This window comes from Pseudorca crassidens, chromosome X (genome assembly GCF_039906515.1).
Source record: "Pseudorca crassidens isolate mPseCra1 chromosome X, mPseCra1.hap1, whole genome shotgun sequence".
NCBI classification, from domain to species: domain Eukaryota; kingdom Metazoa; phylum Chordata; class Mammalia; order Artiodactyla; family Delphinidae; genus Pseudorca; species Pseudorca crassidens.
In genome coordinates, this window is record NC_090317.1 from 39,772,686 (window position 1) to 39,796,333 (window position 23,648).

At 37.0% G+C, this 23,648-nt stretch overlaps 1 protein-coding gene across 3 annotated transcripts in view; it reads left to right on the forward strand.

Annotated features, from left to right (window-relative positions):
• RBM41 (RNA binding motif protein 41) overlaps positions 1-23,648 on the forward strand; it is a 68,658-nt gene that overhangs the window by 17,945 nt on the left and 27,065 nt on the right. For all 3 annotated transcript variants that reach the window (XM_067723683.1, XM_067723684.1, XM_067723685.1), the window contains one exon: positions 23,048-23,451. In XM_067723683.1, the coding sequence (XP_067579784.1) occupies positions 23,048-23,451 (404 nt within the window). The remainder of the gene's footprint in view (positions 1-23,047; positions 23,452-23,648) is intronic.

A 23,648-nucleotide genomic window follows, 5' to 3' on the forward strand; every position in this document is an offset into this window, starting at 1 on the left:
TGTAAGGTTAGGGTTACATTCATCTCTTTGCACATGGATATCCAATAGTCCTGCCACTTTTCATTGAAAAGATGATCCTTTCCCAATTAAACTGTCTTGGTACTTTTTTAGAAAATCAATTAACCATAAATGTATGTGTTTTTAAACGTTTTCTCTTTATTCTTCTACTTGTTTTTTACCCTGTTTACTTTTCAGCAATTTGATTATGCTGTGTCTGGGCATGAGTTCTTTGTTATTTCAAATTCTAAGTTTCTTACCTATTCCAACTGCTGCTTTGTAGTTTTCATTGTCTTCATGTACTCCATGCAGTCTCTCTAGGTTTTATAGCTGTATTCAGTGGGAGAGGCAAAAGTGTACTTACTTAATCTTACCTGGAAACAATTCCTAATAGGGGGCTTATTTGTGCTACTCCTTATGCTAAGCATTTTGCACATTAACTCATTTCAGCCTTAGCCCTATAAGGTAGTGGCTGTATTACAATTAATGAAATTGAGCTTCTGAGGGGATAAGTGACTTTCTCAAGGTCAGTTGTTAAATAACCATGCTAGGACTTAAATCTAGGTCTGTTCTTACATAAAAGTCTGTGCTCTTGATCATGGCATTTATATATGTGGTTTGAAAAGATTTTTTGCCTTTTTAAGTGTGATTTTACTATATCTTGAGATAACTGTGTGTGTGTGTGTGTGTGTGTGTGTGTGTGTGTGTGTGTGTAATACATATCCCATTTTCTAAACTTAAATCAGTGGGAAAACAACATATATTATCTCTGGAAATATACTTCCTCTGAAATCTTAAACTCCAGTATACTACTCTTAACCACAACCTTTCTCTTATCCTTCTGACTCTCACAACTCTCTTACACTCATTTTACCATTTCTTCAACCCTGTTGAAATCTCCAGTTCCTTGACCTTTTAATTTTTTCCCAATCTGTCATCCCCTTCCTGTCTCCTCTTCCTTCCACATCTCACTTAGACTCCATCATCCATTATTTACCCAAGTTCTTGCCACTGAATCATTCTCCTTGCTTCCTTGTCTGCGTATCATACCCACCCAGCAAATCCTCTACCCAGAATCAATCCAACTAATTGCCTTCTTTATTTATTTATTCATGGCTTTTGAGCACTACTAGAGAAAAATAGTATAACTTTGTTGATTAGTGCCTCTACAAATTCCTCATTGCTGGTATTGTCTAGAACCTTCTTCTTTCTTCAGCAATCTACCTCCTAGTCCCTGGTCAGCTATTTCATTCCTTATAAATGCTATTTTAGATCTTCATTACTCTTTCCTATCCTACTGTTTCATTATTTTTAGCAGATAGTCTTCTTTCCTATTTCAAAGAAAACAATGCCATCAGTAAGAACCTTCATCCACTTTCTGCCTGACTTTCTGATAACTTCCATATCTTAGCTATCGTTTTCTTCAGTCTCAACTCAGTGCTAGGGACATCCTTTCTGCCTAAGGTTAATCTTTATTCCTTTGTGCTGGATCCTACCCCTCTTATCTCCCCAGGGACCTTAGTCAGTTATCCCCAGTATTACTTCTTTGCTTTCAAGATTTTAACATGATTTGTACCATTTGCCAGTGTCCATGGTGTATGTACTCCTACCATGAACTATCTTTAAAAAATGATAAAAACAAAAAATGCCCTTCAGTTGTTTTGCTACTTGAGCAAACAGTACGTTTAGATTCTCTGCCTTCACTATATACCATAACGAGTAGCAATTGGTTTAAAAGTGAAGTATAAAAATTGAAGCCCTAAAAAAGATAGGATTAAACTACATATGTTAATATTTTTGATATCCAAATGGGAAAATATTTTTCCAATATTTAATGAAAAATTTTAAACACAGAAAATTTGAAAGAATTTTATCACAAACACCCAGTGATAACTGACTAGATTATAACATTAATATTTTACTTATTTATCACATCTGTCTATCCCTTTATCCATCTATCAAACCATCTTACTTTATTGATGTATTTTGAATAGATTGCCAGTGTAAATATATGTCCGCTTAAATATGTCAGTATACATATTGTTGACTAGAATTACATATTTACATTTTTTTCTTTTGATATAAAATTTCCATGCAATGAAATGCACACATCTTAAGTATTCATTTGCTGACTTTTAACCAATGTATACATCTTTGTAGTGATGTGTTGGTAAATGTTTAACAGCCAGCTCTCCAGAAAAAGAGACTCTTATATGTATCATTTGCCAGTTTTCGTGATGTACACATTCCCACCATGGCCAGTTTCAAGCTACCAATGTGTTATCACTGAACATGGAGTCGGGAAGTGATGCACACAATCATTGGGCCATGTTCAACACACCACTGCATTTGTGTAACCTAACCCTTATTAACACATAGAAGATTACCCTCACCCCAGAAAGTTCCACCATACTTCTCAGTAATTCCCATCCCACTCTCCTAGAGGCAACTAGTGTTTTGATTTTTTTATGCTATAGATTAGTTTTGCCTGTTCTAGAACTTCAGATAACCAAAACCATACACTATATATTCTTTGTGTAAGGCTTCTTTAACTCAGCATAATATTTTTGAGATTCATTGATATTGTGTGTATCAATAATTTTTCCTTCTCTATATAAAATAAAATTTCTTGGAAGACTTTTCTAAAATCACTGTATTATTTTTCTAGTGCTGCCATAACAAATAACTACAAATCTAGTGGCTTAGAACAACAGAATTGATCCTTTCACGGTAGCTAGAAGTCTGAAATCAAGTTGTTGGCAAGGCCATGTTCTTTCCGAAGGTTCTAGAGGAGGATAGTTCCTTGTCTCTTCTAGCTTCTGGTGATTGCCAGCATTCCTTGGTGTTGCAGATGCATCATTCCAGTTCTTGCCTCTGTCATTGCATGACAGCCTCCTTGTGTGTCTATGTTTCTGTGTCTTCACATAGCCTTCTTATTAAGGACACTAGTCTTTGAATTTAGGATCCATCCTAATGCAGTATGACCTCATCTTAACTAATTACGTCTGCCAACCCCCTATTTCCAAATAAAGTCACATATTCAGGTGCTGGATGGACATGAATTTTGAGCGTACACTATTCAACCCAGTATAGTCAGCCCTGTGGCCTCCACAAATTCATATCTGTCTCACGTGCAAAATATATTCACCTCATCACAACATCCCCCAAAGTCTTAACCTATTTCAGCATCAAGTCTAAGTCCCAAATCTCATCTAAATATCAACTCAAAAAGTCCAAAATCTCATTATCTAAATCATCTAAATGAGGTGTAAGTGAGACTCTTGAGTATGTTCCATCCTACGGCAAAATTCCTTTCTGTCCAGAGACCTATGAAACTAGACAAGTTGTCCGCTTCCAAAATACAATGATGAGACAAGCATAGGGTAGGCATTCCCATTCTGAAAGGGCAAAAAGGAAGGAATAAAGGGGTTACTGTTCTAAAGCGAGTTAGCAGCCCAGCAGGGCAAATTCCATTAGATTTCAAGACCTAAGAGTAATGCTCTGGCTTCAACGCTCTGTCTTCTGATGCCAGGGATAGCCTTGCTCTCTGGGTCCTCTGGGACAGCCCTACCATCTTAGCCTACCAGGGCAGCTGCAGCCCCACCCTCTCTGGCTTTTGCACTTGTGACTTCATTTTACCTTCCTTCATTTTACTCTGTCTCTGTCACTTTTACATCAGGCTGGCACTGTTTCTGCTGGTATAAAATCCTTAAAAACCTTGTCAGTCTCTTGTGTATGTCAAGAGATCCACACGGTTAGATATGAGGATTCTTCACAGATCCTTTCTGGATAACCCCTTGTCTATTCCTGGCTTCTGAGGTGGTTGATTTGATCCATGCATCACACACCTAATCTCTTCAGTGAAAGTTTGTCCAGCCACACCATTGGCCCTTTTTCCAGAGCATGCTGTCTAGGTAGGCTGAGAATTCTCCAGATCATCAAGTGCTGATTCCTTTTTAAGCAGATATTTACTCAATTTAACTCTCTCCTCTCTCATTTTATTATAAGCATCAGTGAGAAACCTGGCTACATCTTTCACACTTTGCTTGGAGATCTCCTCAGCTAAATATCCAAGTTCATCATTTATAAGTTACACTTTCGACCCAACAGCAGAACTCAATTCAGCCAAGTTTCTGCCACTTTATGATAAAGATTGCCTTTCTTACAGTGTCTAATAACATGTTCATCATTTCCTTCTAAGGCCTCACCAGAAGCACTTTTAATGTTCATATCTCTACCAGCATTTTGTTCATGATGATATATGTATTCTCTGAGATGATAGAAGCTTTCTCTGCTGTCCTCTTTACTTCCTTCTGAGCAGTCACCAGAACTGCTATTAACATTCATATTTCTGGGAGGGGGAAAGGTAAGCTGGGACGAAGTAAGAGAGTGGCATGGACATATATACATTACCAAATGTAAAATAGATAGCTAGTGGGAAGCAGTCACATACCACAGGGAGATCAGCTCGGTGCTTTGTGACCACCTAGAGGGGTGGGATAGGGAGGGTGGGAGGGAGACGCAAGAGGGAGGAGATATGAGGATATATGTATACATATAGCTGATTCACTTTGTTATACAGCAGAAACTAACACACCACTGTAAAGCAATTATACTCCAATAAAGATGTTAAAAAAAATCTCAAGAAAAAAAATTCATATTTCTACCAATGGTCTCTTTAAGGTAACTAGTCTTTTGCTATCAAGCACCTCAAATTCTTCTAGCCTCTATCCATTACCCAATTCCAAAACCACTTCTACAGTTTTAGGTGTTAGTTTCCCAGGGCTGCTGTAACAAAAAACCACAAACTGGATGGCTTAAAGCAACAGAAATTTATTCTTTCACAGTTCTGGAGGCTAGTTCAAATCAAGGTGTTGGCAAGGCTGTGAGGATGAATCTGTTCCATGCCTCTCTGCTAGCTTCTAGTGGTTGCTGGCAGTCCTTGGCTTATAGATGTTTCACTCCAGTCTCTGCTCCTATCATCATATGATATTCTCCCTGTGTGTCTGTGTCTCTGAGTCTTCACATGGTCTTCTTAAAAGGACACCAGTCATTGGATTTAGGGCCCACTCTAATCCAGTATGACCTCGTCTTACCTAATTATATATGCAAATGCTCTATTTCTAAATAAGATTACATTCTGACGTCCTGGGTGGACATAAATTTGGAAGGGATAATGAAAAGGATCATGACAAAGAGTACTTAAAACATATGTTCAGTCAGATCAATAAATAAAACCTTGCTAATACTCCAAGAGTCGCCATATGCCCTTCAGAAATCACAATCCCTGTTAATTTTACTTACCCCTATGCTATAATCACACAACGCATTGTTACTATTATTATTTTGAACACTTATTGTTTAGATCAACTAAGAAAATGAAAAATAATATTTGATTTTACCTTATATTATTGCTTATTTAATACTCTTCCTTTCTTTATGTAGATCTAAGTTTTGCCCCTATATTATATTCCTTCTCCCCAAAGAACTTCTTTTAACATTTCTTGCAGAGTTAAGTTGTTTTTGTTTGTCTGAGAAAATCTTTATTTCTCCTACACTTTTGAGGGATAATTTTTGCTGGATATAGACTTCTACACACCACTATGTATAACAACAAGGATTTACTATATAGCACAGGGAGCTATATTCAATATCTTGTAATAACCAATAATGAAAAAGAATCTGAAGCTATATACCTGAAACTAACACAATATTGTAAATCAACTATAGTTAAATAAAAAAATTGTAACTATGAAAAAAAAATGATATCACAACCCCCTGCCCATCAGATATAACCAGTGTCCAGACTTGTGATAGTAATTTCTATGTATTTCTTTGTATTTTTACCACCCATACGTACAGCACTAAACCGTGTTCAGCTTTACCAGTTTTTAAGCACTATACCAATGAATTTTACAATATGTATTCTATTGGGTCTTTCTTTCTACTTAACATTATATTTTTGAGATTTATTCATATTGAAATGTGTAGCCATAGTTCATTCCTCTTCATTGCAGTATAGTATTCCTTTATCTGAACATACCAACCTTTATCCATTCTACTGTGGTTGGACACGTGAGTTGTTTCCATTTGTGTGGGTATAAGTATCAGTGCTGCTACTGTGATCATTCTTGTACATGTATCCTGGGACACATGTGCAAGAGTTTCTCAGGGTCTAGGAGTGGAATTGAGGGGTGAAGAGTTCACACATCTTCAGCTTTAATAGATGTAAACTCTCTTTACATCTATTAAAGGGATTGTCCCAAGTTAAAATTCCACCAACCATGTGTGAAGGTTCAGGTTGCTCCATATCCTTGTCCATGCTGCGTATTGTCAGACTCTAATCTAATGGGTATTTGCTTATATTTCATTGTATTCTTCTTCCCTTTCTTAATAATTAGCATTCATTTATATTGCTTTTTATTTTCTTAGTCTTTAGTAAAGTGTTATTTTCCATGCCTTCTATTTTTAAAATTTCAAACATGGAGAAAAATTGAAAGAATAGTACATCCATACCCCTCACCGACATTCAACAACTGTTGACATTTTGCAACATTTGCTTTACATCTCTTTTCATCTACATGAGAATGGTTTGTGTGTGTGTGTTTGTGTGTGTGCGTGGTTTATCACTAAACTGTTTGAAAGTAAGAGACATTAAGAAGTTTTACTCCTAAATACTTGATTATGTATCTCCTAAGGATACAAAATGTCTCCTATATTATCACAGTATTATGATCTTAAGATATTTAATATTATCACACTAATATTATCTAACATAGAGTTTGTAATTAGATTTCTCAATTTTAAATCCAGGATGCAATCAGGCATCACACATTGCATTTACTTTGCTTTAGAATAGTTCTGTTGACTCTGCATGTGTGTGTGTGTGCATGCGTGTGTGCGTGCACCTGCACATATCTGTCTGTGTGTCTGATTTTCAGAACATTGATATTTTTCAGGAGTCCAGGTCTATGTTGTTTGTTTCATTGTGATTTTAATTTCATTTTCTTGATGAGGTTGGAAACCTTCTCAGACATTTATTGACCATTTGGATAGCCTCCTTTGTGAAATGGCCGTTCAATTCTTTTGCCCTTTTAGCAAATGTAGAAATGTCTGTTTCCTGCATGAATGTCTTTCCATCTGTTTTTATCTGTGTCCAGATGCAGTCTTGTTTCAGAGGTCACTCTAGGTATGCATAAAAGCAGTAGTTCAGCCCCAAAGCCCTATGGTAGATATGGCAGATCTCAATGATAACTACTTACCTTCAGTACTGCTACAGAGAAGAGGGAGGTAGAAAAGTGTTGTGATTATATGTCATGAATAGTCTTATCTCCAAACTTCATCTCTAATCTTACATGCATTTCTTATAAATTTAAAAAAGTTCTTTATCATTGTGGATACTTGCTCTTTGTTGGTTATATGTGTTGAAATTGTCTATTCCCATTCTTTGGCTTATCATTTCACTGCCTTTATGGTTTCTTTTCATGAATAAAAGTTCTTTTTTTTTTCCTCCCGGTACACGGGCCTCTCACTGTTGTGGCCTCTCCCGTTGCGGAGCACAGGCTCCGGACGCGCAGGCTCAGTGACCATGGCTCACAGGCCCAGCCGCTCCGCGGCATGAGGGATCTTCCCAGACCGGGGCACGAACCCAGGTCCCCTGCATCAGCAGGCGGACTCTCAACCACTGCGCCACCAGGGAAGCCCTCTCATGTGATTTTGATTGAGATTCCATCAAGGAAATCAGTTAAGGACAATTGACTTGTTTATAGTATGAATCTTCAAATCTTGGAATGTAAATATGGTATATATTTTCATTCATTTAATTGTTCTTTAATGTATATTTTCTGTTTTCTATTCTAACATTTTGTGAAACTGAATAGGTTTTTTCTTAATTTTTAAACAGCTTTATTAGGTATATAATTTACATATAATGAAATTCACCTATTGTGTTCAATTAGGTGCATTTTACTAAATTTATTGAATTATCAATCATTACTACATCCAATTTTAGGACTTTTCCATGACTGCAAATTCCCTTGAACCCATTTGTGGTAAATTACTCCCATGTCTACCCTAAACCTTTGTCTCTACAAATTTGTCATTTCTAGATATTTCATATAAATAGAATCTTATAATATATGATCTTTGAAATTTTGCTTCTTTCAGGTAGCATGATGTTTTTGAAGTTTGCTCATGTTGTAGCATGTATCAGCAATTCATTCCTTTTTGTTGCTAAATAGTTTTCCGTTGTATAGATATACCACATTTTGTTTATCCCTTTACCACTTGATGACACTGGGTTGTTTCCACTTTGGGGCTGTTATGAACAATGCTGTAAACATTCATGTCCAGGTTTTTGTGTGGATATGTTTTCATTTCTCTTGAGTGAATAGAATTTCTGGGTCATACAGTAACTCTATGTATAAACTTTTGAGGAACTGCCAAACTGTTTTCCAATGTTTCCAACTGTTTTCCAAGTAAAATGGAGGCACCATTTTACTTTCTCATCAGTGATGTATGAGCGTTCCTACTTCTCTACATCCTTGCTAACACTTACTATTGCATATTTTTTTATTCAGCTAATCTTGTGGGTGTGTACTGTTATCTGATTGTAGTTTTAATTTAAATTTCTGTAGTAACAAATAATCTTGATACTTTTTCAAGTGTTTATGAGCCATTCATATGTCTTTTTTTGATGAAATGTCTATTCAAATCTTTTACCCAGTTTTTGATTGGGTTGTTTGTTTTCTTAGTATTGAGTGGTAAGTGTTCTTTATGTATTCTGAATACAAGTCCTTTACAAGATATATGCTTTGCAATTATTTTCTTCCAGTCTGTTTCTTTTTGTTTTCTTAATGGTGTTTTTTGAAGCACAAAAGTTTTTAATTTTAATGAAGTTCAATTTATTAATTTGTTCTTTTATGACTTGTGCTTTTGGTATCATATCTAAGAAATCTTTGCTTAATTCAAGGTCAGAAAGATATTCTCCTATGTTTTCTTCTAGAATAGTTTTAGCCTTTACAATTATATTTATTATTAATTTTGAGTTAATTTTTCTGTGTGAGATAAGGAATCAAAATTCATATTTTTGTATGTGGATGTCCAATTGTCCCAGCATTGTTAATTGTAAAGATTATTATTTCCCCATTGAATTTTCTTGGCACTTTTGTAGAAAAATCAGTTGATCACAAATGTTAGTGTTTATTTCTGGACACTCATGTTGATTCCATTGATCTATATGCGTACACTGTATATATGCCTATCCTTATGCTCTGAGTCTCTTTACCTTTATAGTAAGTTTCAAAATCAGATAGTGTAACTCCTCCAATTTTGTTCCTTTTTCTCAAAATTGCTTTGGTTATTCTAGTTCCTTTGTATTTCCATGTAAATTTTAGAAGCAGCTTGTCAACTTTTTTACAAAAAAAGCCTGCTGGAATTTTATACAGATTGTGTTGAATCTGTAATTCAATTTGGGGAAATTGCTGTTTTAATAATATTGAATATTCTAATCCATGAATATGGAATGCATCTTCCTTTATTTTGATTTTCTATAATTTATTTCAGCAATGTTTTGAATTTTTCAGATTATATATACTTCTTTTACTAAGTTCTAAATATTTTATTCATTTTGAGGATATTATGAATAGAATTTTTCTTATTTCATTTTCTGATTGTTACATGTAAATATATAGGAATACAGTTGTATATCCATCTTGTATTCTGTGACTAAACTCTTTTATTAGCTATAGTAGTTCAGTGCATACCTTAGGATTTTCTACATAGACAATCATGTTGCCTATGAATAAAGACAGTTATTTTTTCCTTTCCTATCTGGTTCCCAGTCTAAGGGGGAAAACATTCAGTTTTTAACCATTAACTATGATCTTACCTCTAGGGTTTTTGTGCATGCTCTTTAGCAGTATATTACTTTCTTATGGGTACTGTAATTACCATAAATTTAATGGCTTAAAGCAACACAGAATTTTTCTCTTACAGTTCTAGAGGTCAAAAGTCCTAAAATCAAGATGTCCACAGGGCTGCATTTCTTCTGGGGTTCTCTAGGAGAGCCTTTTCCAGCTTCTGGAATCCACCTGCATTGCTTGGTTAATGGCCCCTTCCTCACATTACTCCAACCTCTACTTCCATCCTACCTCTCCTACTGTTTCTGACTCTTCTTCCTCCTTCTTATAAGGACCCTTGTAAATTACATTGGGATCACCTGCATAATCAGTGACTTAATCACATCTGCAGAGTTCCTTTTACCATGAGACATTTTCACAGATCCTAGGGTGTAGGATGCAGGCATCTTTGGTGCCTACCACGTGCACGTAGAGGAGGTTCCCTTCTACTCCTAATTATTTGAGGATTTTTTGAAAATCATGAATGGGTGTTGGATTTTTTGTACTACTTTTTCTGCACCTACTGTAGTGAGCATGTGGTTTAAAGTTTTAATCTGTTAACATGACATATTTTACTAATTGATTTTTAGATGTGAAAACAATCTTTCATTCCTGGGATAAATACACTTATAAGTGTATCATGATAATCATTTTTATATGTTGCTGGATTAAGCTTGCTAATATTTTGTTAAGGATTTTTGTGTCTGTTTTCATGAGGGATATTGGTCTGTGGTTTTCTTTTCTTGTGATGTCTTTCCTTAGCTTTGGTTTCAGTGTAATAATGACATAGTAGAATAAGTTGGAAAATATTCCCTCCTCCTTTATTTTCTGAAAGTGTTTGTGCAGGGTCGATATTATTTCTAAATATTTGATAGAATTCACAAATGAAACCATCCGTACCTGGACTTTTCTTTGTGAGCAGTTTGTTGATTACTAATTCAGCCTGTATATCTTATAGGTTTTTCAGCTGTTCTTCTTGAGACTGCTTTGTTAATTTATATCTTCCTTTGAATTTGTTCATTCATCTAAGCTTTCTCATTTGTTGGCCTAAAGTTATAATTAATGTTCCCTTTTAATCATTTCCATTTCTATAGGGTCAGTAATGATGCCTCCCTTTTAATTATTGACTTTAGTCATTTTTGTCTTCTCTCTTATTTTCTTGGTTGGTCTAGCTAAGGATTTGCCATTTTGTTAATCTTTTCAAAGAACCAGCTTTTGGTTTCATTGATTTTTCTCTACTTTTAATGTTTTGTGTTGCACTGATTCCCTAATCTTTATTATTTCCTTCCTACTCCTTTGTATTTAGTTCGCTCTTTTTCTACTTTCCTAAGTTGGAAGCTCAGATTATAGATTTGAAAACATTCTTTACTGATATAAGTGTTTAAAGCTTTGTACATTGTTTTTTGTTTGTTTCTTTTTGTTTTTTGTTTTTGGCCAGTGACAACATCACGCACAGAGTGCATGATGCATTTTATTTTTTTTTATTTATATTTGTTTACATCTTTATTGGAGTATAATTGCTTTACAATGGTGTGTTAGTTTCCGCTTTATAAAAAAGTGAATCAGTTATACATATACATATGTTCCCATATCTCTTCCCTCTTGCATCTCCCTCCCTCCCACCCTCCCTATCCCACCCCTCCAGGCGGTCACAAAGCACCGAGCTGATCTCCCTATGCTATGCGGCTGCTTCCCACTAGCTATCTACCTTACGTTTGGTAGTGTATATATATCCATGACTCTCTCTCGCCTTGTCACAGCGTACCCTTCCCCTTCTGTGTATCCTCAAGTCCATTCTCTAGTAGGTCTGTGCCTTTATTCCTGTCTTACCCCTAGGTTCTTCATGACATTTTTGAAAATTCTATATATATGTGTTAGCATATGGTATTTGTCTCTCTTTCTGACTTACTTCACTCTGTATGACAGACTCTAGGTCTATCCACCTCATTACAAATGGCTCAATTTTGTTTCTTTTTATGGCTGAGTAATATTCCATTGTATATATGTGCCACATCTTCTTTATCCATTCATCCGATGATGGACACTTAGGTTGTTTCCATCTCCAGGCTATTGTAAATAGAGCTGCAATGAACATTTTGGTGCATGACTCTTTTTGAATTATGGTTTTCTCAGGATATATGCCCAGTAGTGGGATTGCTGGGTCATATGGTAGTTCTATTTTTAGTTTTTTAAGGAACCTCCATACTGTTCTCCACAGTGGCTATATCAATTTACATTCCCACCAACAGTGCAAGAGGGTTCCCTTTTCTCCACACCCTCTCCAGCATTTATTGTTTCTAGATTTTTTGATGATGGCCATTCTGACTGGTGTGAGATGATATCTCATTGTAGTTTTGATTTGCATTTCTCTAATGATTAATGATGTTGAGCATTCTTTCATGTGTTTGTTGGCAGTCTGTATATCTTCTTTGGAGAAATGTCTGTTTAGGTCTTCTGCCCACTTTTGGATTGGGTTGTTTGTTTTTTTGTTATTGAGCTGCATGAGCTGCTTAAAAATTTTGGAGATTAATCCTTTGTCAGTTGCTTCATTTGCAAATATTTTCTCCCATTCTGAGGGTTGTCTTTTGGTCTTGTTTATGGTTTCCTTTGCTGTGCAAAAGCTTTGCAGTTTCATTAGGTCCCATTTGTTTATTTTTGTTTTTATTTCCATTTCTCTAGGAGGTGGGTCAAAAAGGATCTTGCTGTGATTTATGTCATAGAGTGTTCTGCCTATGTTTTCCTCTAAGAGTTTGATAGTTTCTGGCCTTACATTTAGGTCTTTAATCCATTTTGAACTCATTTTTGTGTATGGTGTTAGGGAGTGATCTAATCTCATACTTTTACATGTACTGGTCTAGTTTTCCCAGCACCACTTACTGAAGAGGCTGTCCTTTTCCACTGTACATTCCTGCCTCCTTTATCAAAGATAAGGTGACCATATGTGCGTGGGTTTATCTCCGGGCTTTCTATCCTGTTCCATTGAGCTATCTTTCTTTTTTTGTGCCAGTACCATGCTGTCTTGATTACTGCAGCTTTGTAGTATAGTCTGAAGTCAGGGAGCCTGATTCCTCCAGCTCCGTTTTTTGTTCTCAAGATTGTTTTGGCTATTCGGGGTCTTTTGTGTTTCCATACAAATTGTGAAATTTTTGTTCTAGTTCTGTGAAAAATGCCAGTGGTAGTTTGATAGGGATTGCATTGAATGTGTAGATTGCTTTGGGTAGTATAGTCATTTTCACAATGTTGATTCTTCCAATCCAAGAACATGGTATATCTCTCCATCTATTTGTATTATCTTTAATTTCTTTCATCAGTGTCTTATAATTTTCTGCATACAGGTCTTTTGTCTCCTTAGGTAGGTTTATCCCTAGATATTTTATTCTTTTTGTTGCAGTGGTAAATGGGAGTGTTTTCTTGATTTCACTTTCAGATATTTCATCATTAGTGTATAGGAATGCCAGAGATTTCTGTGCATTAATTTTCTATTCTGAACTTTACCAAATTCATTGATTAGCTCTAGTAGTTTTCTGGTAGCATCTTTAGGATTCTCTATGTATAGTATCATGTCATCTGCAAACAGTGACAGCTTTACTTCTTCTTTTCCGATTTGGATTCCTTTTATTTCCTTTTCTTCTCTGATTGCTGTGGCTGAAACTTCCAAAATTTTGAATAAGAGTGGTGAGAGTGGGCCACCTTGTCTTGTTCCTGATCTTAGTGGAAATGCTTTCAGATTTTCACCATTGAGGACGATGTTGGCTGTGGGTTTCTCATACATGGCCTTTATTATGTTGAGGAAAGTTCCCTCTATGCCTACTTTCTGCAGGGTTTTTATCATAAATGGGTGTTGAATTTTGTTGAAAGCTTTCTCTGCATCTATTGAGATGATCATATGGTTTTTCTCCTTCAGTTTGTTAATATGATTTATTACATTGATTGATTTGCGTATATTGAAGAATCCTTGCATTCCTGGAATAAACCCCACTTGATCATGGTGTGTGATCCTTTTAATGTGCTGTTGGATTCTGTTTGCTAGTATTTTGTTGAGGATTTTTGCATCTATGTTCATCAGTGATATTGGCCTGTAGTTTTCTTTCTTTGTGACATCCTTGTCTGGTTTTGGTATCAACATGATGGTGGCCTCGTAGAATGAGTTTGGGAGTGTTCCTCCCTCTGCTATATTTTGGAAGAGTTTGAGAAGGATAGGTGTTAGCTCTTCTGTAAATGTTTGACAGAATTCGCCTGTGAAGCCATCTGGTCCTGGGCTTTTGTTTGTTGGAAGATTTTTAATCACAGTTTCAATTTCAGTGCTTGTGATTGGTCTGTTCATATTTTCTGTTTCTTCCTGATTCAGTCTTGGCAGGTTGTGCATTTCTAAGAATTTGTCCATTTCTTCCAGATTGTCCATTTTATTGGCATAGAGTTGCTTGTAGTAATCTCTCATGATCTTTTGTATTTCTGCAGTGTCACTTGTTACTTCTCCTTTTTCATTTCTAATTCTGTTGATTTCAGTGTTCTCCCTTTTTTTCTTGATGAGTCTGGCTAATTGTTTATCAATTTTGTTTATCTTCTCAAAGAACCAGCTTTTAGTTTTATCGATCTTTGCTATTGTTTCCTTCATTTCTTTTTCATTTATTTCTGATCTGATTTTTATGATTTCTTTCCTTCTGCTAACTTAGGGTTTTTTTTGTCCTCCTCTCTCTAATTGCTTTAGGTGCAAGGTTAGGTTGTTTATTCGAGATGTTTCCTGTTTCTTAAGGTAGGATGGTATTGCTATAAACTTCCCTCTTACAACTGCTTTTGCTGCATCCCATAGATTTTTGGGTCGTCGTGTCTCCATTGTCATTTGTTTCTAGGTATTTTTTGATTTCCTCTTTGATTTCTTCAGTGATCACTTCGTTATTAAGTAGTGTATTGTTTAGCCTCCATGTGTTTGTATTTTTTACAGATCATTTCCTGTAATTGATATCTAGTCTCATAGCGCTGTGGTTGGAAAAGATACTTGATACAATTTCAATTTTCTTAAATTTACCAAGGCTTGATTTGTGACCCAAGATACGATCTATCCTGGGGAATGTTCCATGAGCACTTGAGATAAATGTGTATTCTGTTGTTTTTGGATGGAAAGTCCTATAAATATCAATTAAGTCCGTCTTGTTTAATGTATCATTTAAAGCTTGTGTTTCCTTATTTATTTTCATTTTGGGTGATCTGTCCATGGGTGAAAGTGGGGTGTTAAAGTCCCCTACTATGAATGTGTTACTGTCGATTTCCCCTTTTATGGCTGTTAGTATTTGCCTTATGTATTGAGGTGCTCCTATGTTGGGTGCATAAATGTTTACAATTGTTATATCTTCTTCTTGGATCAATCCCTTGATCATTATGTAGTGTCCTTCTTTGTCTCTTCTTATAGTCTTTATTTTAAAGTCTATTTTGTCTGATATGAGAATTGCTACTCCAGCTTTCTTTTGGTTTCCATTTGCATGAAATATCTTTTTCCATCCCCTTACTTTCAGTCTGTATGTGTCCTTAGGTCTGAAGTGCGTCTCTCGTAGACAGCATATATATGGGTCTTGTTTTTGTATCCATTCAGCCAGTCTGTGTCTTTTGGTGAGAGCATTTAGTCCATTTACATTTAAGGTAATTATTGATATGTATGTTCCTATTCCCATTTTCTTAATTGTTTTGGGTTCGTTATTGTAGGTCTTTTCCTTCTCTTGTGTTTCTTGCCTAGAGAAGTTCCTTTAGCATTTGTTGTAAAGCTGGTTTGGTGGTGCTGAACTCTCTCAGCTTTTGCTTGTCTGTAAAGGTTTTAATTTCTCCATCAAATCTGAATGAGATCCTTGCTGGGTAGAGTAATCTTGGTTGCAGGTTTTTCTCCTTCAACACTTTCAATATGTCCTGCCAGTCCCTTCTGGCTTGCAGAGTTTCTGCTGAAAGATCAGCTGTTAACCTTATGGGGATTCCCTTGTGTGTTATTTTTCTCTTGCTGCTTTTAATATGTTTTCTTTATATTTAATTTTTGACAGTTTGATTAATATGTGTCTTGGCGTATTTCTCCTTGGATTTATCCTGTATGGGACTCTCTGTGCTTCCTGGACTTGATTAACTATTTCCTTTCCCATATTAGGGAAGTTTTCAACTATAATCTCTTCAAATATTTTCTCAGTCCCTTTCTTTTTCTCTTCTTCTTCTGGAACCCCTATAATTCGAATGTTGATGCGTTTAATGTTGTCCCAAAGGTCTCTGAGACTGTTCTCAGTTCTTTTCATTCTTTTTTCTTTATTCTGCTCTGCAGTAGTTATTTCCACTATTTTATCTTCCAGGTCACTTATCCGTTCTTCTGCCTCAGTTATTCTGCTATTGATCCCATCTAGAGTATTTTTAATTTCATTTATTGTGTTGTTCATCGTTGTTTGTTTCATCTTTAGTTCTTCTAGTTCCTTGTTAAATGTTTCTTGCATTTTGTCTATTCTGTTTCCAAGATTTTGGATCATCCTTACTATCATTATTCTGAATTCTTTTTCAGGTAGACTGCCTATTTCCTCTTCATTTGTTAGGTCTGGTGGGTTTTTATCTTGCTCCTTCATCTGCTGCGTGTTTTTCTGTCTTCTCATTTTGCCTATCTTACTGTGTGTGGGGTCTCCTTTTTGCAGGCTGCAGGTTCGTAGTTCCCGTTGTTTTTGGTGTCTGTCCCCAGTGGCTAAGGTTGGTTCAGTGGGTTGTATAGGCTTCCTGGTGGAGGGGACTAGTGCCTGTGTTGTGGTGGATGAGGCTGGATCTTGTCTTTCTGCTGGGCAGGTCCACGCCTGGTGGTGTGTTTTGGGGTGTCTGTGGACTTATTATGATTTTAGGCGGCCTCTCTGCTAATGGGTGAGGTTGTGTTCCCGTCTTGCTAGTTGTTTGGGATAGGGTGTCCAGCCCTGTAGCTTGCTGGTCGTTGAGTGAAGCTGGGTGCTGGTGTTGAGATGGAGATCTCTGGGAGGTTTTCGCCGTTTGATATTATGTGGAGCTGGGAGGTCTCTTGTGGACCAGGGTTCTGAATTTGGCTCTCCCACCTCAGAGGCACAGTGCTGACTCCTGGCTGCAGCACCAAGAGCCTTTCATCCACACGGCTCAGAATAAAAGGGAGAAAAAGTAGAAAGAAAGAATTAGTAGAAGAAGAAAAAAAGAAAGAGAAAGAAAGAAAGAAAAAAAAAGGAGGGAGGGAGGAAGGAAAAGAAGAAAGAAAGAAAATAAAGTAAAATAAAATAAAGTAATATAAAATATAATAGTTATTAAAATAAAAAAGTAATTATTAAGAAAAAAAACGGACGGATAGAACCCTAGGACAAATGGTGGAAGCAAAGCTATACAGACAAAATCTCACACAGAAGCATACACTTACACACTCACAAAAAGAGGAAAAGGGGAAAAAAATCATAAATCTTGCTCTCAAAGTCCACCTCCTCAATTTGGGATGATTCGTTGTCTAAAGGAGGGAAGGAAGGAAAGAAAGAAAGAAAGAAGATAAAGTAAAATAAAATAAAGTTATTAAAATAAAAAATAATTATTAAGAAAAGAATTTAAAAAAAAAACAAAAACGGACAGACAGAACCCTAGGACAAATGGTGGAAGCAAAGCTATACAAGACAAAATCTCACACAGAAGCATACACATACACACTCACAAAAAGAGGAAAAGGGGAAAAAATCATAAATCTTGCTCTGAACGTCCACCTCCTCAATTTGGGATGATTCGTTGTCTATTCATGTATTCCACAGATGCAGGGTACATCAAGTTGATTGTGGAGCTTTAATCCACTGCTCCTGAGGCTGCTGGGAGAGATTTCCCTTTCTCTTCTTTGTTCTCACAGCTCCGAGGGGCTCAGCTTTGGATTTGGCCCCGCCTCTGCGTGTAGGTCGCCGGAGGGCGACTGTTCTTTGCTCAGACAGGACGGGGTTTAAGGAGCCGCTGATTCAGGGACTCTGGCTCACTCAGGCCGGCGGGGAGGGAGGGGCACAGATGCGGGGCGGGCCTGCGGTGGCAGAGGCCGGCGTGACGTTGCACCAGCCTGAGGCGCGCCGTGCGTTCTCCTGGGAGAGTTGTCCCTGGATCCCGGGAACCTGGCAGTTGCGGACTGCAGAGGCTCCCTGGAAGGGGGGGTGTGGATAGTGACCTGTGCTCGCACACAGGCTTCTTGGTGGCAGCACCAGCAGCGTTAGCGTCTCATGCCCGTCTCTGGGGTCCGCGCTTTTAGCCACAGCTCATGCCCGTCTCTGGAGCTCCTTTAAGCAGCGCTCTTAATCCCTTCTCCTCGCGCACCAGGAAACAAAGAGGGCGGAAAAAGTCTCTTGCCTCTTCGCAGGTCCAGACTTTTCCCTGGACTCCCTCCCGGCTAGCCGTGGTGCACCAGCCCCTTCAGGCTGTGTTCATTCCACCAACCCCAGTCCTCTCCCGAGCCTCAGCTCCCAGCCCCGCCCGCCCCGGCGGGTGAGTAGACAAGCCTCTCGGCCTGGTGAGTGCCAGTCGGCACCGATCCTCTGTGTGGGAATCTCTCCGCTTTGCCCTCCGCACCCCTGTTGCTGCACTCTCCTCCGTGGCTCCGAAGCTTCCCCGCTCCGCCACCCGCAGTCTCTGCCCGCGAAGGGGCTTCCTAGTGTGTGGAAACCTTTCCTCCTTCACAGCTCCCTCCCACTGGTGCAGGTCCCGTCCCTATCCTTTTGTCTGTTTTTTCTTTTCTCTTTTACCCTACCCAGGTATGTGGGGGGTTTCTTGCCTTTTGGGAGGTCTGAGGTCTTCTGCCAGCGTTCAGTAGGTGTTCTGTAGGAGTTGTTCCACGTGTAGATGTATTTCTGGTGTATCTGTGGGGAGGAAAGTGATCTCTGCATCTTACTCTTCCGCCATCTTCCCAGAAGCTCCTCTGTACATTGTTTTATCTGTATCCATAAGTATTATGTTGTGTTTTCATTTTCATTTAGTTCAGAGTATTTTAAAATCTCCTATGGAAGTTCTTTGACCTATGGATTATTTAGAAGTGTGTTGTTTAATTTCCAGATATTTATATTTTCTCAGATTTCTTCTTGCAGTATATCTCTAATGTGATTCCATTATGGTCAGAGAAATACTTTGATTTCAGACTTTAAAATTTTTTTGAAGCATACTCTCACCTTGGAACCCTCACTCCAATATCAGGATGATAGATTACTTCACTTCCTGTAAGGCTTCTCTCAAATGTCACCTTCTCAATGAGACCTACTCAGACCAACAGTAAGATTGCAACCAACACTACCACCACCTTCTAGCCCTTCCAGTTATCCCTTATGCTGCTGTACTTTTTCTTTTTCATAGCACTCATAACCTTCTAGCATACCATATAATTTACTTAGTTCTTTGAAGATAGGGATCTTTGTTTTATTAATGTGTCCCAAGAACCTAGAATACTACCTGGATCATAATAGTCACCGAATAAATATTTTTGAGTATATACATTAGTATATTCATCCACTTGGTCATATGTAACCAAAATTTGTTCACTTTTGTTGTAATATAGGATTTCATTATATAAACTTAGTACAATTTTATAATTGATTCTTCTTAGGTGGATACTTATATTTTTGCTAGTTTCAGGCCTGTTATAAATAGTACTGATCTAAATATTCTTATTATTGTATTCTGGTGCACTGTGCCCAAATTATTCTAGGGTATATATGTAGGAGTGGAATTGATGGGTCACATTATGAGCATATATTCAGCATTAGTAGGTAATGTCATGGTGATTTGCACTGTGGCTGCACATTCCTACCAGCAATGTATGGGGGCTCCATTTGCTCTACAGCCTCACTGACATGTGGTATTGGTATTCTTTTTTATTTTTTGCCAATATGGTATTCCCTTCTTAATTAGTATTTCCCTGAATTCTAATATTGAGCACTTTTGCATATATTTATTAGCCAGTGTATTTCCTCTTTTGTGAGGCACCTTTTTCTGTCTTTTGCCCATTTTCCTAATGATTGTGTTCTTTATCAGTTATTTGTATAGCAAATATCTTTTTCCATTCCGTGAGTTTTCTGTTTAGGATATTTTGATGAACAGAAGCTTTTAATTTTAATGTAGTTGAATTTGTCGATATATTCCTTAATGGTTAATGCTTTTTGAGTCTTAAGAAATCCTTCCATAAATATTCTTATACCTTGCTGGTGGAAATGCAGAATAGTACAATTCCTACAGAGTGGAATTTAGCAATGTATAGAAAAATTACATACACATTTGCCTTTTATCTCAGCAGTGCCACTTCTTGGAATCTATTTCAAATATATACTGAGAAAATACAAAATCCTGTATGCAGAAGGCTGTTTGTCAGGGCATTATTCACAATAGCAGAAAAGACTGGAAACAACACCAAGGTGCATCAGTAAGGGAGTAGTTGAATAAACTATTGTACATCCACACAATGAAGTACTATGCAGCTATAAGAAGGAAAGGGAAGAGCTCTATACATTAATATGGAATTATCACCAGGATATATTGCTAAGTGCAAAAAAGTAAATTGTAGAAAGTGAAGTAAGTTACCTTTTACGTAGGACAGGGGGTGTAATGAATTTTATAGATATATATATATATATATACATACACACACACACACATACACACATACACATAAATATGTGTGGTGTGTTTGTGCCTATTTGCTTATATTTCAAAAAATAAACAATGGAACCATAAATCCAAAACCTAATAAAATTATAACTTATGGAGAAGGAAAGGAGTGGGATGAAGGGGACAGAGGTGGAAGTGAGACTTCTGTGAAGGTACTGTATAACACAGTTTTCACTTTAGACCCATGTAAATGTTTTGTGTAGTTTAAAAATTTAATCAAAAGGGAAAAAAGATCAATCCTTAACATTTGTAAACAGCCTGAAGCAAATGAGCCTAACTATGAATAAAGTTGGTAGCATAACCATATAGAGAAAATAATTATTTAAAATAACTTCAAAACAGTATTTGTATATTCCGAATGGGATATATTTTAAGGTCAAAAGTAACTGCAAAGAATTATAAAACTGTATTAAGTAGTTTTGTTGTTGATAGTCATATTAGTATTGTTGATAACCATATTAGTATTGTTACTGACACTTAAAAGTTCTATATATTGTAGGAAAAAGCTAATAAATAATTTTGTTAATATCATTAGGAGCCAATATCTTAAGCACATGTGAAAAGAGATACAAGTCAAAAATCAAGGAGTTTGAGTTAAAACCTTGTAATCTTAAATTTGAAGTGGAAATACCAGTATGAATTTATGATTTATTTTTCGTAAAAATTTTCCTACCTTTGTTCACTGAAAAGGCCTAGAAGCAACAACAACTCAACATTTATGAACAGAACTAGCAACGTATTGTGGTTTCTAAACACTATTTCCCACTAACAGGAGCCAGTGGTCCTTAGAGAAATATTCCAGCTTTGAGTCAAGAAATATGCAAGATGAGCTTAAGACATCTTGCTGTGCCAGAAAACTGGAAAGCAATACAGGAGCCAATTTTAAGGGACTTTCACTAGTCCTGAGTGGGATAATTTGACTACTAAAAAGAATGACTACATTTAATTGAAACACATCGAATATATGAAAATACAGGTCTCACAATTATACTAAAAATAATCATTTTTAACACTTTTAAAGTACCAATTTGGGCTTCCCTGGTGGCGCAGTGGTTGGGAGTCCGCCTGCCGATGCAGGGGGCGCACGCAGGTTCGTGCCCCGGTCCGGGAGGATCCCGGGTGCTGCGGAGCGGCTGGGCCCGTGAGCCGTGGCCGCTGGGCCTGCGCGTCCGGAGCCTGTGCTCTGCGGCGAGAGAGGCCACAGCAATGAGAGGCCCACATACCGCCAAAAAAAAAAAAAAAAAGTACCAACTCATTACTTTTATAGTTGGTAAATAATGGGAAGCAAATCAAGCATTTATCCTGCTTTTGCTGTATGAACTGTATGTAGGGAAACCACATAGTTGATGACGGTAAGTCCATTATAGAATTCCAGATAATAAATACAGAAGAAATAATAGAAATAATAAGTACAAAATAAATAATAGAATTAGGGGAGCCCCGTTTTACAACTCTTAATAAATTAATGGATTTAGGCAATGGTCATCAATAGATGCAAAACCCCCTAGGTGAAATGTGAATGGGAAAACTTCATAATGGAAAGATCAGACTAATACCACCTGAATCCACTGATCAATTTTAGCATCACTAGAAAGGGGACCACTAAACATTATGTGCCTTATGACATGATGTAATAGGAAATACACATCTATATAATATAAGGAGGATTCTTGCCTAAAAATATTGAACCCAAATCTAAATCAGCACTATCCAATTCACCTTTCTACAATGATGTAAATGGTCTTTATTCTGCCCATTATGGTATCCACTAGCCACATGTGCTTGTTGAGCATTTGATATTCCTAATTTAACAGAGGAACTGACATTTTAAAAATTAATTTAAATAGACTCATGTGGCTAGTGGCCACATTGAAAGCATAGCTCTAGTTTTAACTGCCAGTTTGTAAGAAATAGAGGGGATTGAGGAACAAGTTAAATAATATGAGGAGCAGCCAGTCAAATTCATTTGTTCTATGAACAAATGATGTGGTTTCTCTATAAATCAATGGGATGGGGAAGAAACAGGTTGGAGGGGTGGGAAAGAAGGGGCACTGTTTGTTTGTTTTTTTAATGAGGCTTAAAAGATATAACAGCCAATGGCTGGTTTAGATCCTAAACCAAGTGTAAAAAGATATCTTTGAGAAAATCAGGGCCATTTGAATATGAACTCAGTAGTAGATAATGCTAAGGAATTATTATTAATTTTGTGAAGTGTGATAATGCCATACTAACATTTTTCAAATGTCTTTATCAGTTAGATGCATGTACTTGCATGACCCTGAGAGTAAGCACCTCAAATTTTGTACCCCAGGTGCCTCACTTGCCTTACCATAAGCCCAGCCTTGCCCAAGATGCACTGTAATAACATAGCTATATATTATTGTCATTTTTCACAGGTTGTAAACACCTGCCCCAGCAGAGTTTCATTATCTGAGATTCAAATTTTAATTTTTATTAATTTGTCAAAGGTTGTATTGGTAGGCTTTGTAGAACTTCCCTATCTCTTTGTCTTGATCCAGATGAATCCCAAAAGAAGAACAAAGGTGATCCCATGAACAACCTGGAAAATTTTTACCAAGAGATGATAATGAAAAAACGTCTTGAAGAGTTCCAACTAATGAGAGGTGAACCCTTTGCTTCCCACTCACTGGTCTCAGCTACATCAGTGGGAGATAGTGGCACAGCTGAGAACCCGTCATTACTCCAGGACAAGGGAAAACAGGCAGCACAGGGTAAAGGTCCCAGTCTCCATGTGGCAAAAGTTATTGATAATTCACCTGAGCAGTGTTGGACGGGGCCTAAGAAGCTGACGCAGCCAATAGAATTTGTCCCAGAAGATGAGATCCAGAGAAATCGTTTGTCAGAGGAAGAGATCCGAAAAATTCCTATGTTTTCTTCATATAATCCAGGGGAGCCAAACAAGGTATAGGCCAAACCAAGAAAAAAAAATGGGTTTTTTTAATTTACTTCTACCTAAAGTAATACTTTTATATTAGCTTTGATTATACCAAAGAATCATGACATAGGCACAGTGATTGTGTTTTTCCTTGACCTTGACTATTCATTCTCTGCTATATAAGTAGCTCTGACTGTATAAGTAACATATTTCCTTATGATGTT